At 44.3% G+C, this 14,587-nt stretch overlaps 1 protein-coding gene across 1 annotated transcript in view; it reads left to right on the top strand.

Moving 5' to 3' along the window:
• Positions 1–8,289, top strand: part of LOC138284970 (5-hydroxytryptamine receptor 5A-like) — a 370,137-nt gene extending 361,848 nt beyond the window's left edge. Inside the window, exon 2 of the mRNA XM_069224344.1 lies at positions 6,916–8,289. Within this exon, the coding sequence (XP_069080445.1) occupies positions 6,916–7,248 (333 nt within the window). The 3' untranslated portion in view covers positions 7,249–8,289. The remainder of the gene's footprint in view (positions 1–6,915) is intronic.
• The last annotated feature ends 6,298 nt before the right edge of the window (positions 8,290–14,587 follow it).

Raw genomic sequence — 14,587 nt, 5'->3', positions numbered from 1 at the left:
TCTAAGTCACTTGCCATATGAATTAAATCTCCTATCTCCTCCGTATTATCAGTGGTCACAATCGTATGTATATTTCTCAAATCTGCGATACTCAAATTGGATGTGCTATATACATCTGCTGTACATTCAGTTCTCTTAGGATGTTCAGCAAAAAACTTTTTCAATTTAAGATTTCTCACAAATTTAAGTAAATCAACATGCAAACCCACAAAATCACATTTAGCACTTGGACAAAAACGTAATCCTTTATTTAACACATGTATTGCTTCTTGACTCAGTACCCTTGAGGGCAAATTGATGATCTTTAGATCATTTGAATTTTCATCAAAACATCTAACCAATTTTTTTTCATCACTATTTGTGACTTCCGTGTTCACATTTTCACCCCTTTTTAACTTTTGGCCTGTTGTCTGGACTGTACTCCTGTTTTTGTGTTTCTTTCCTCCTCTTCTGGTCTGATGTCCTTTGCTCTGATCACTCTCTTTTTGTTGCCCAGTCTGAATCTTTGTACCTCACATAAAAAACTTGATTTTGTGTTGCAGATATTGCTTGTACCTTCTCCTGGGTCACTATCGCATGAAGAGAGGGATATACTACTTGAAAAAGTACTTATGTTCCTAGTGCGTTCATTTAGTACACAATCCTTATTGACGAGTACATCATCATAGCGTCTCGCAAATGTGAAAATCCGTCCCCTAGCATAATCAGTGTCGTACTGATTAATTTTCTTCTGTTTTTTATCCTTTAAGTATAGCTGATAACATGATAATTCTTTCTTCAAAATCTCATAGTTTTTTTGTAGCATCTATCAAATTCAGTTCTTTGATTTCCTTCTCCAGACAATTAATCTCTTCTCTCAATTTGTTCACCTTTCTTTCTGAACTTATTACCAAAATATTCATCATTTTATAAAATGCCTCATGTAAACCTTCTTCCCATTCCTGCAGCAAATCTGCCTCCAAATCCTCAAAATTTGGGAAAATCAAAATTCGCAATCCTCTTGGTATACGTTTGTTCTCCATGTATTTCTTTAAGGTGGCTCCATCCCACCACTTTGCAAGCTCTTGTTTTTTAAATTTTTAAATTTTTGTGAAGATATGGGATAATATTTCTTTGGATATTAATGGATATTTGGATGTGCCAGGTCTTCCTTTCAATATATATATATATATATATGTATATATACACACACACACATATCTATATAGATTTCTCTCATATATATAAAGAGAGACTGACTCTCTACATCTACATTTCCATTGGAAAACATACATGTATAAAAAAAAATGGCCCCATAGGGGGTCAGCCTAAGGGCTGACTTCAACATTTTTCGTTTTTTTATTATTCCCTGTGGGGGCCCGATCGCCCCCCAGGGAAAACTATAATAATGTGTAGCCCCAGGGGTCGGCCCGTGTTTGGAGGGCCGACCCGCCATTTTTTATTTTATTTTTATTCTTTTTTTTAATCTGGGGGTGCGATCGCCCCCCCCCCAAAAAAACCCAACCTACTTTTTTTGTTATTTGTGCCCCCACAGGGGGAGGCAGCCCATTTACCTGGGCCGACCCCCCCAAAGAAGATCCCTAGTGCCAAGGGGTGTTTTCTGGCCAGGGATCGCAGCACAGCTGCGATCTATGCCCAGGAAACAGTGCCAGGAAGGCATTGATGGAAAAGGGAGACTCTCCCCTTTCCGTCGATGCCTCCCTGGCATCTGGGGAGGCGGTTTTGGCTTGTTTTTTTTTCCTCAGTGGAGTAGGGAGAGATCGCTTACCTGCTCCTCCGCTGCTCTGGTGGAGAAAAATGTCAGTACGCCTCACGGCGCGCTGACGTCACAGGGGGGCTGGAGGGGGTGGGGGGAGAAGCAGAAGTTGTTCCTCATCTCCTGGAATGTAAAAAAAATAAAAAATCCTCTGGTGCATTGCACCGGAGGACTCTTTAACCCCCTCCCTAGTGTCGACCACTGGTCGTGACTTGCACCAGGGAGGTAGTGTGGGCGTCGGCCCGCACTAAACAGGTTAAAGGCCCCACCCTTCCACTGTTCTCAAGGTGCTTTCCCATTTCATTCATTTCCCTTCACAATGCTGCACCCATTTAGCTGCTGCTTGAAAGAGAAGGACATATTCAAGAAATTGTAAAGGTACCTTTCTATTGTTTATCACAGTGTGGCTACCGCACGTCTGCCGCCATTCAATAGGCACGGTGTATTTAAACACCGTAATAAGGAACCAAACTGACTCATCTTGTTTTCACTATGAACCTGCAGAGGAAATAAGGAACAATTCAGCTGGAGTGCTTATGAGTTTCGGCCTCTTTGAAACTATTGGGGCCAGATTTATGAAAAGTGGTGCATCATGTCATGATGCACCACTTTTCTGGAACCCCATTGTGCCCCCCTAACACCACCATGTGTGCGCCGTATTTATGATACCATGCACCATGGCGCACGTTAGGGAACCAGAGTCAAAAATGTTGACGCTAGTTTGGTGCTTTGCAGGATTAGCACCAAAAAATTTGATGCTAATCCTGCAAAGTGAAAGGCCCATTGAAAACAATGGGAGCCTCATATTAACGCCTGCCTTAGGCAGGTGTTAAAAATTACTCTAAAATTGGCACAGTGGAATCTCATAGATTCCACTGCACCATTTTTCTGGGCCTCCTAATACCGGAACACTCCCTTGCATACACAATGCCTGGTGCAGGCATTATGTGGCGCAAGGGTTTACAAAGTGGTGCAATGCGTGCATTAGACCACTTTGTAAATATGGGGCAGCATTTTTGCCAACCTAAAACCACATTAGAGTCAGAAAAATTATGCTAATGTGATGCAAGGGGATTCTTAAATCTGGCCTTTGGTTTCTAATTCAATAACTGGTTTCAGTATGGAAATATAAAGTGCACATTATCATTTTCTATTCATGTCCTGTCCAATAATCTGTGGTTACAAAATGAACATATTTTTCATGTACTACATGGTCCTTTATCTTTTCTATGGCAGTCAGAGTTAGGTTTCCAGTTCAGGATGGGCCATTCACCATGACCAGTGCTGAGGTACTGGGTTTTTCAGAACCGGTACTGATCCGGTAACCCAGCGGTGCCAGGGTACACCCAAAGACCTCGGGTACTTTCCTGATTCAGACTACAGAAACTCAGAGTCTTCTAGGTGAAGTAAAAGATCGCATTTATTGGCTGCAACCAATTGACAAGCGTCCTAGAAGTACAACAGCACGACTTGTATGTTCTCAGGAGACTGTGGGGGTGATTCTGACCCCGGCGGTACAAGACCGCCGGGGCCAGGGTCGGCGGGAGCACCGCCGACAGGCCGGCGGTGCCCCGCAGGGCATTCTGACCGCGGCGGTTCAGCCGCGGCCAGAAAGGGTAAACCGGCGGTCTCCCGCCGGTTTACCGCTGCCCTTAGAATCCCCCATGGCGGCGCAGCTTGCTGCGCCGCCATGGGGGATTCTGACACCCCCTACCGCCATCCTGTTCCTGGCGGTTCGCCCGCCAGGAACAGGATGGCGGTAGGGGGTGCCGCGGGGCCCCTGGGGGCCCCTGCCGTGCCCATGCCAATGGCATGGGCACGGCAGGGGCCCCCGTAAGAGGGCCCTACAAAGTATTTCAGTGTCTGCCTAGCAGACACTGAAATACGCGACGGGTGCAACTGCACCCGTCGCACCTTCCCACTCCGCCAGCTCAATTCTGAGCCGGCATCCTAGTGGGAAGGTTGATTTGCCCTGGGCTGGCGGGCGGCCTTTTGGCGGCCGCCCGCCAGCCCAGGGCAAATGTCAGAATCACCGCAGCGGTCTTTCGACCGCGGTGCGGTGTTCTGACGGCGGTACCTTGGCGGACGGCCTCCGCCGTCCGCCAAGGTTAGAATTAGGGCCTGTGTGTCAATGCAAAATCAGGTTTCCTTATATACAGTTTTTTAAGCTTCAGGCAAACATTCTTGACATTTTGGTTGGTCATTCACATGTTTTCACTACAAAGGAAAAAACAGTGTCATGATGAAACCTCATATTTCATGTCATCCAACCCATAATAAATTACCCGGCAAGGCCTAGAATTTCACATCAGATAAGTGTGGACCCCCTATAAAAACGGGCACCTCCCCCTCGTAAAGTAAGAAGAAGAAAAGAGCAGGTGCAGGTGGGAGTAAGATTAGGCAGGGTGTGTGAACGATAATAAGGGTTTTATGGCATGGTGTGCCTTGATGCTATCTGATTCGGCCACTGGGAGAGGGACTGACCAAACAGGTTTGGCCTGAGGCAATGGTTCCAGCTTGCCCAGGTCAGAGAAAAGTCAATCAAGGTGTACGTGTCCTTGGAATCAAATCCGACTGTATTATAAGCCTATGTGAGGGCAACTTTTTAAAATGGCTGTCGTGTATAAAATGGGAGCGACGAGTGCAGGACAAAAATGGCGATTTCGAGGTGAAAATGCTGCTGGAATTGAGCGAAAATGCTCATGCTTAGTGTACTAGTCATTATCGGTCTTTTGATACTAAAATCGTACTGCTGTGGCAAAGCAGATTACATGGGTCCAGAATTTTTAGAACCACAGTGCTTAATTTGTGCCTGTAGTTTCAGATGGTTGGCAGCGTCACTCATTTTAGGGGACTGGGAGATGTATTGCCTCATCACACCCTGAACAGTAGAGAGAGAAGGGCAGGTAAGAGAATGGCAGGTAAGGGAGGGATAAGAAGGAAGAGAAACAGAACCTACAAGAAGCAGGAAGTGCCAGGTGCTGAAGGAAAGAAGTATGAGGAAGAAACCAACCTAGCCTGCATTGGAATTCAGCATCACTGGCATTTGGCAGCTGCATACACCTAAGAAAAAGGTTTGCCCTACACTCCTATGTTTTTACAAAAGTATGTATTGAACATACCTGACATTGTGGAAATCATATAGGAGCTTGGGACCATTAGGTCATTGTTTCTCATGTGATGAGTTGAGAAGGACAGTACAGCTCGTCACACTATAGAGTCAAGATCACACAACAAACGGTTGAGGCAATAAGAATTGGGAGTCAGAGGAGAGAAAGTGTAGGCTGTGTCTGGTATAGGTGTTTGTGGAAGTTCAGTGGTTCATGCTAGCAGCTGGAACAGAGAGGGAACATCTTTCCCTAAAACATGTCGGGTGTGGTAGAATATGGAAAGGTGTGTGTCGGGGTGCCTCATGTTAGAGAGAACTGTGTGACAGATCGGCAACCTCAATCAAAAAACATTAAATATGTTTGTGGTATGTTGCTATTGTGCTGTTTGAAACTCTAACTCCAACACCGTACAGTTGAATGTTTGAGGGTTGTCTGTTCTAATGTACAAAGGCCCATATTTATACTATTTTAGCGCTGCATTTGCGCCGCTTTTTGACGCAAAACGGCGCAAACTTACAAAATACAATTGTATTTTGCCAGTTTGCGCCACTTTTGCATCACAAAATGACGCAAATGCAGCACTAAAAAAGTATAAATATGGGCCAAAGTGTCTCTACATGTGTTGTCTGGTAGATGGCCAGTGACCTTGTCAGCTCTTAGGAGAACTGTGGTAGATCTACAATGTGGTAGAATAAATACCGTTTCTTTATTAGGTGGTAAAATGGAGCCTATAGGTGTAGAAATGACCCAGCATTTCTAGAGTATTGCTTAGACAGGCCGATGTTTGAATGAAAGCACGAGGATTACTGATGCCATTTAAGGTATCTGTCATGTTATACATACCAGTCATGAAGAACTGGAAGCGGACTTAGTGTGTCCAGGTGTCTCGCTGGAACATAAATCTCACACTTCCATGGTGCTGCCCATAATTCCAGGGTGGCGGAGTAGGAAATTAAAATGCTTGCACATGGCACCTGACAACATGCAAGTGTGCTGCCATATTTCTAGGTATAGATGCTCTTAACAGATAACTAAAATGCTAAAATGTGAGGCAAGGCCTTATATCAAAATACAGTGATCTAGGGGGCGGGTTGCATGAAGAAGAGAGAGATGCAGATGAAAAGTTGGGAAGTGACAGATGAGGAGAGGAGAAGGGGGAATGGGAGGATGGGAAGGGTGAAGTGATGTAGGGGCCGGGGTAGGACAGAAGGAGAGTGGAGACAGGATAAGAGATAGAGGAGGAGCCGGATAAAGAAGGGGTTAAGGTAGGGGTTAGAGTGGAAGCAGGTTGGAATGGGATGAGGAAATAACGCAAGAGGTGGAGAGAGCAGAGATAAGGAATAGGTAGAGCAGGAGCAGAAATTAGTAGACAGTGAAAGGAGGAAAGGCGGTGGAAATGAGTTAGTAAAGCATGAACACAGTGTGATTTAATGAGGATCGGGTGACCTGGGCAACTTGAACATCAATCAATGTGCGAAGGTGGCAACATCGCTAAAGCCTGATGGAACTGAGAGCTGTGTCAATTGAATGTGTTTATTTCATGGGCAATTATATTTAAAAAATGCAGGCACACCTTTCTTTTTGTTTACAATCTTGAGGCATGAAAACATGTACTGCAGTAGGCATAGGTATATCAGCAGGTGCATTACTCCTTCACAGCATCCTATTCTTATTCCTGCATTCTTGTCTTTGCATCTGAAGGCCGCATTAAGGGTTCCAAGTCGGAGGTGTTGATTTTGCACCCCTAATGTTAGCAGTACCAATGATCCTTGACTCTGGTGGGGCTGAAAAAGCTGATTCTGTAGTGAACGTTGATAGTTCTAAATAGCATGCTATTCACATTCATCATTCAATCATTCATTCCAGGTCTGATTCCCCCGATAATTTCTGATTCACCCCAGTTTCCCCCGGCTATTTTGGCTTCTTTCTGTTGCTGCCCTCTCTAAATTATGTGGACACTCATAATGAGGGTTATAGTGTAGATCTGAGAACAAAGGATGTGGACTGCAGCAGGCTTCTCTGATAATGTGTCTCTCCTTTTGTGTTCAGGTAAAGGAGGCTTCCCGTGAACCGCAGATGCTGTTTACCGCCCGCCACGCCACTATCACATTCCAAACAGACGGGGAAACATGGCGGGAACAAAAGGAGAAGAAGGCTGCACTAATGGTGGGGATATTAATTGGAGTTTTTGTGCTTTGCTGGATACCTTTCTTCGTTACGGAACTCATAAGCCCCCTCTGCTCCTGCAACATCCCCCCTATCTGGAAAAGCATCTTCCTCTGGCTAGGTTATTCAAATTCATTTTTCAACCCTCTCATTTATACGGCCTTCAACAAGAACTACAACAATGCCTTCAAGAGCCTTTTTGTGAGGCAGCGGTAAGGGCACTCGGATGATTTTGAACTCAAAAAGAGCTTCTTTCCAACTCTTCTGTTAGTCTTTGTCCCTTAAGGTACTATTAAAAGAGCAGTGGACATCAGGACCGCCGCCATTTTGTGGAAAGGAAAAGAAAATCATTGCATGACCAGACAACTCTGCGTATTGCCATGGATGTTATCAGCAAGGCAGACCTCTCCCCCTTTCAAGAGCCGTGGCGTTTAGCGGAAAGAGAAGAGCAGCCATTTCCTGGCAATGCACTACAATTATCTGCTTTTAAACACTGCTGTCATTATCTTCCGGTTGCGCCGACCAGAATGGCAATGCTGTCCGGTCATTAATTATACTCCTTAAAAGATAAATACATCTCGATACACAATCCTAACTTTGACAGGAAATGATTTAGATTGTAAGTTTACGTCTGGCAAAAGGAACATTCCCTCTTTTTTTAAGTCTATACAATAGGGCACAATTATTGATTTTCATTTCCATTTATGCTGAATTATTCGACGGTGCACTGCCTGATGTTTTTTTTTTTTATGCCTACATGTTGATGTTTGACATCAGCTTGTAAACAAAGTACTTCAATTGCCGTCCCACTGTGACTGTATCACCTCAGAACACCCGCAGTGATACTCAAAGAGCAAAACATTTCCGGTGTTGTCAATGTATCCGTGATTTATATTTAGCTACTTTGAAATACATTTTTTCATGGGTGAATATTTATTTTATTTGTGTTAGCCTGTTGTAGATCTGAATGAAGAGCTCTGTGTGCAGGAAAGGGACAAAGGCAAGAGATTAAAGGGGCAATTGATCAGACCCCTCAGGATATTGCGGCATGGATTAGGACATTTTACGGCACAAATATTTTAATTTTGCGGCAGACTGTTGCATTTTTTGCGCACATTTTTGTCACATTTCATAGTTATGGCCTAATAAAATGGGAATGTTAGGAAAACAAAACTCGGGGCATGCTTTCCTAATTACAACAGGGAGAGATGATAAGATGTAAGTAAACTGTAAATACATTTAACATCTGACTGCCCAAATATACTACACTAGGTTAATTCCTTTGAGTTTCTGCTAATGAGCTTGTTGTTGTTTAACCATACTCTGTTAGATCTGATCTTGTGAAGCGGATCTACACAGCCTCAACAAAACACATTAGAATGGAACATGAAGTATGAGTTATATTTAGCCTTTCAAATGGAAATATTAACCACTGAAATTCCAGGAACATTTGCCTATAAACATGCCATAATACTACTTTCAGTATCACAAAATATACATAATACTGAACTGGCCTTCATTAACACATGATCTAATTCTGAAAGCTTCAGATATGTGGGTATATTAATAGCAAGGCAACCATTAAGTGCTCCTAAACACACACAAAAACAGAAAGAAAATGTAGAACTTCCTGAAACTGAATTGCATGAAATGGCTTAGCATTTCGAATTTGGTTCCACTGTAGCTCAGAAATTCAGGAAGGTTTGATTGTTACTGAATGTAAAAGTTACAAGTATTCTCCGTCCACTGTTCAAAAGCATACGCTTATTTGTGTACCTGTTGGAGGAGGTGTGGGAGGGTGGTGGGTGAAAAAGAGTTTCCTCTCTGTTGCTGTTTGCCTGGCTTTGAGACAGTGATTTAGCTAGTCCCGGGCCAGGAGGTCAGCTACAGTGATAAAACAAACGTGTTGTATTGTGGCAGATAAGTGAAAAATTGCGGGCATCGCATGCCTTCTCAATTTTTGCGTTAAATCGCGAAAATGTGGGGGGCAGGATGGTGGGGGCCGTGCTGACTGATTTTTTATGATCCGAAGTCGTAAACCCTTTCTAAACTACTTCGAATCCACTGGGTCAGGTCTGAGGTGGAGCGGACAGAGTCGACTGGTGGAGCTGTGGAAATCTATAAACCTTCCCCAAGGCGCATTTACTGAGGCTGGCATAGATGCAGGAGCTTTTGGTGGCAACTTTCGTCTTCCAGTCAACTGGATTCAGACACAGGACTGCAGATAGCTTTTTGAGTGTAAGCTCAGATGTACTGTTGTTTTGCGTTGCCATCTGCACAATGTAAAGCTACTTTAAGTAACACAAACAATAGAGCTGACCTACTGTTGCACGAAAATTTGATGCTCTGACAGCTCATGCAAAGTGGGCATAACAGCACAGTAACATGACTAACACTCATAGGATTCCACACTAAACCATACAAACTAAAATTATACATTGTAGCATCGATTAGCAGTGTCGAATGAAATTAGATACAAATAATGGGCATACAAAAGTAGGGAAAGTTAAGGAAAGTGCACCATTTAGCGCCCCACTACCACCATGTGTGCACCGCATTTAAAATACGCTGCTCCATGGAGCATGGTAGGGGGCAATAGCATCATTTTTTGTGATGCTATTGATGTACTCTGCATGAGTAACGCCAAAATGTTGGTGCTATTCCCACAGAGTACATAGGGGCCCATTATGAATAATGGTATGCCCCCTTCTAATGCCTGCTCTGAGCAGGTGTTAAAAGTGCTGAAAAAATGGCGCATGGAAACCTTTCAGATTTGCTTCTGCCATTTTTTCAGCCCCCTAATGGGGAACACCCGCTTGCATACATTACAAGGGTTTACAAAGTGGTGCAATGTAAGCATTTCACCACTTTGTAAATATGGCATGTGGGAAATGCCACTTAATGACACATTTGCCTCAAAATAAATGCTGCAAATGTGGCACAAGGTGGCATTACGGGCTTATAAATATGCCCATAGTGTGCTATGGGTAATGAGTGTAATTTTTCCAACATTACACATACTACAACTATTGGGATGAGCATGGTCCCTGCGTGGTAAAGAGAACCCTTGCCTTGAGTGCTGAATGCCTTTGAAACTAGTATCCTGACTTTGTTTGACACTAGAGTCATGTCAAAATAGCATGTGCACATAGGCTTAGGTCTGTATATGGTAATGCAAGGTCCAGCAATTATCCTGTGACCTGAACGAAAGCACCAGAGGGCCCCATAGTGAGAACAGGGCTACTTTCCATGCCCTCAGTGAAACACATGAAGCAGTGGTGGCAGCATACTCTTTTTTGTGAATCTTTAGTGTGACCAGATGTTTTCTCTGTGTCAGAGAAAGTGTGATCTATTCACCCCTCTTGAGTATTGTTATTTGAACCTCCAGAACCTTGTGGTGACATCGATTGTGTGTGTGTGTGCTCGTGCGCATAGAATCCAATGTGCAATTATGGTAGTAGGACTTTATATGTGGAATGATTTGAGCACTTGACAAAGCTAGGTCCATTTTGAGACTTTGCATGTGGAATGATTTGAGCACTTGCCCACCTCTGTCCATTTTTTATGTCCTGGTTTACCATGGCATCAGATGAAGGATGAGGACAGCTTCACCAAACAGTGGAAGTTTATTGCAACAGCCCATCATTACACTCAGTTCTGTGGCTGAAGGGGGAAGACTTAAATAAGGTGGATAGAGACATGGCTACCCTTAGAGATTCAATGAGGGATTAGTTAGCAAAAGGCTGTTGATTTGTTTATTCCTGCCATTGATGCATCAGATTTCTTGCACTTCCCACACATCCCCTAACAATGCTATGGATGCTCAGTCTTTACAATACAGAGATCCTTTACAAATGTTTTCACAAATGCGTCAGAAATTCTGATGCATCTGTTGGTGCTCAACTCATGCATTGCTGGAGTACCATCGTTAAACTGATGCAACCCCAGCAATGCAAGTTGTCTCCCCTAGGAAAAAGCTCTGCATCTATTTTATGCCTGCTCTGAGCAGGTAGTAACATTTTGATACAGTGAAGTAGCAGAATGACACAGTGAAATGTTGTAACATTTACTGCATCAGTTCTGCATAGCTTTTCAAGCGGGAATGTCAACTCTGCATACATTATACCTGGTGCAGGAATAATGTGACGCATGGCTTTACAAACTGATGCATTGGGCCCAATAAGTCAGTTTAAAAATATGGAGCAGTGCAGTGCACTGCTAGTGCCACCTCTGCTTAAAAAATAGTGCAGTGGTGGTGCAAAGGACTTGTAAATGAGGTCCTGAGTGTAAATCTGCACACATAGAAGAATTAGCCACTGAGGTTGAAGCAGGGTAGCCACTGCACTTACCGGGTAGCGATGGCAATCAGGATGAGAAATATATTTCTAACCAAATTTAGGGCAGGCTTATGTGAATGTACTACTAATGGAGCCCTGGGTATCTTTATTCTATTTTATTATTGTGTGGTACAGTCTCTCCACTAGTGTGGCCCTGGCACACTGTCCAGTACCTGTGTAGTTGTGACAACCCTCCTCATCTTCAATGGAAGAGTATATGCTAATTCTGTAGGATATGCCAGAAGCCTTTACGGCCAGCTGTACAAAGCATTTTTCTGGTTGCAAACGGCCCAATTCAATGAAATGGGCCGATTGCAACCAGAAAAATGCTTTTTCTAATGTGCAAAATGCAATTAAGTAACTTGTTACTGAATCTCATGCAGTTAGCTATTAGGAAAGGGTGTGGTTAGGGCTTTAAAATTAACATATAAAATAAATTATCAGTGTAACTCATTTGGTCACACATTATGGGCCAGATGTAGCAAAGGGTTTTACCCATTCTGTGTCTATGGGAAAATGTGTTCGTACATATGGCCCTAAATCCCAGAGATGGAGAGCATAGTTCAAAACTTTAATACTAAAAACTAAGTGAATACCAATTGACCCTACAGAACCTTCAAGAGACCCACGTCATCAAGACAATAAGTTTTCCATCTTCCTTGCAGAATTAAATTTGCAACTTCCATGAAGTTCTCATACTACAAATCGAACATCAGGATGACTTTGAGCATCTTGTGGATCCTGGTACACAAACAGAAGACCTTTCTTCTCAGTTCATTAGAGCTTCAGCATCCTTGCCAGAGTATCCTCCCATACTCCACTATCTCAGATACATAAAATTCCTTTCATTAACTGTAGAGTCAGATGAAAGCACATGCAAATAAAGAATATTGCAACACGAGCAAAACTCTGTGTTGAAGGTGAGACACACAAAATCAGCATTTTAGGCCTTTGTTTACGCTAACCTAATATGGCATTTCAAAGCACATTCAAAATACATGATTATATGTGCACCTTAAATTATAATTGCAACATGATTATGAATGAAACATGATTATATGCAAGTTCACCATAATACCTCTTTCAAAGTACATGAATATAAGTGTGGTTGAGTAATAAGTTTCAGCATAATAAAATCAAACATTAGAACACGCACACAAACACACACACACACACATATATATACTACATGTAATATATTGTGAATACACCTTCAGGAATATGATTTAGATGCTCCATGTAGGGAACTGGGTTTTGTTGCAGTAACCCCCACTTTTTGCCTGGTATTTGATGCAACTTTGACTTAAGTGCACTGGGTCTCTGCCAACCAGGTCCCCAGTGCCAGTGTTCTTTCCCCCCAAACTGTCCAATTGGCAAATCCTGTAGCACTATCTGTAAGTCCTTAGTAAATGGTACCCCTGGTACCTACAGCCTGCGGTCCCAAAGAGGATCCCTAAGGGCTGCAGCACAAATTGTGCCACTCTAAGTGCCCCTCAATGAGCACATGACAGGCTTTGTGCAGACAAAAGCGAAAACACGACACGGCACACAGCCTGTGTGTCATGTTCCCTAACACTGCATGCAACATATGTAAGTCACCCTTCTAGCAGGGCTTACAGCCCTAAGGCAGAGTGCATTATATTACATTTGAGGGCATATCTGCATGAGAAAATATACCCCTGCTATGTCTTTGTCAATTCTCAGACATGGTGCCTCATTACGGCCCTGGTGGCCGGCGGTACACCGGCTGTAACACCGTCAACAGGCTGGTGGTGTACCAGCAGTGTAGTATGACCGTGGCGCATTAGCCACGGCCATACCGCCGGCCCCTGCAACTGACTGCCAGGCTTCCACCAGGCGTTCATAATCCCCTGGGCAGTGGTGCAAGCACCGCTGCCCTGGGGATTATGAGTCCCCAACCGCCAGCCTGTCCATGTCTGTAAACACAGCCATGGAAAGGCTAGCAGTAAGGGGGACTTGGGGTGCCCCTGGGGGCCCCTGCACTGTCCAATGCACTTGGCATGGGCAGTGCAAGGGCCACCAGGCACAGCCCCATCGCGCATTTCACTGCCCGAATTTCGGGCAGTGAAATGCACGATGGGTGCTGCTGCACCCATTGCACATCAACATTGCCGCCGGCTCTATTATGAGCCTGCTGCAATGTTGATGTGACTTTTCCACTGGCCCAGCGGACGGAAACGCTGTTTCTGTCCACTGGCCCAGCGGCAAAGTCATAATAGAGAGCCACAAATACCGCCAGCACTGGTGGTATAGTGGTGCCCACAGCTTCAGCGGTCTTTTTCTAAGACCGCCGAAGTTGTAATGAGGGCCATAGTAAGTGACCAGGGAAGCCATTTTAAATACATGTTCTGGGCACTGGTCAATATGAGCTCCCCAGCTACATGATGATTTCATTGAAGATAGGGCTGGTGGGTATCAAGCATCTCATAGTGGTGAACACACACTGATGACAGAGTTGGATTTACCGGTACTTGCACCCAGGGGGCACCTTAGAGGCCTTAGAGGTGTCCCCTGGAATACTACCAGCCTCTGGTGTGCTCACTGACTGGTTTCTGCACCTGAGACACTGTTCTTGCCCCCATGGGTGAGAGCCTTCTGACTCTGGAGGTCCAGAAAAAAAGCATGTCTGAGAAGAGAGTGTAACACCCCCTCCCACAGGATGACCCGTGGATTAGCCTTCTTTCGGCAGCAAGCCTCAAAGGACTTCCACCTTTGAAATGTGAACCTGGCTCCCCTCACAGAAGAGGAACTCCTATTACACCTGTACTACCTTACACACACCTAATGCCCCTACATTCAGTATTTAGGGGAGTCCCTGGCACCAGAAAAGCAGATCCTGATGACCTAAGAAAACCAAGGACATAGGAGAGCATGTGACAGCAGAGGTAGAGAAAAGAAGCAGCTGATCTGGTACTAACCACGCCGGCTTGTCTGCATCCCTCATCTAAATCTGCACCAAATGCAAATTGCTCTGTAGCTGTGACCTCAGAAACCCAGAAGGACTGCCTGCCTTAAAAAAAGACTCAAGACATCCAGTGAACAGTGTACCTGTTCCCCAGTAAACTCCAAAAGACGGAACTCTGAATCCTCTGGTACCACTGCACCTACCGTCTCGGACCAAAGTTGAAGTGGACCACCAGTTCTAACAAGGTTCCTCAGCCCTCCAGAGTCCGAGTCCATTGTGGTTTCATCCCTCC

This window comes from Pleurodeles waltl, chromosome 3_1, assembly GCF_031143425.1.
Source record: "Pleurodeles waltl isolate 20211129_DDA chromosome 3_1, aPleWal1.hap1.20221129, whole genome shotgun sequence".
Taxonomy (NCBI): Eukaryota; Metazoa; Chordata; class Amphibia; order Caudata; family Salamandridae; genus Pleurodeles; species Pleurodeles waltl.
Note: the sequence above shows the minus strand (reverse complement) of the source record. Positions and strands in the feature narration are given on the sequence as shown.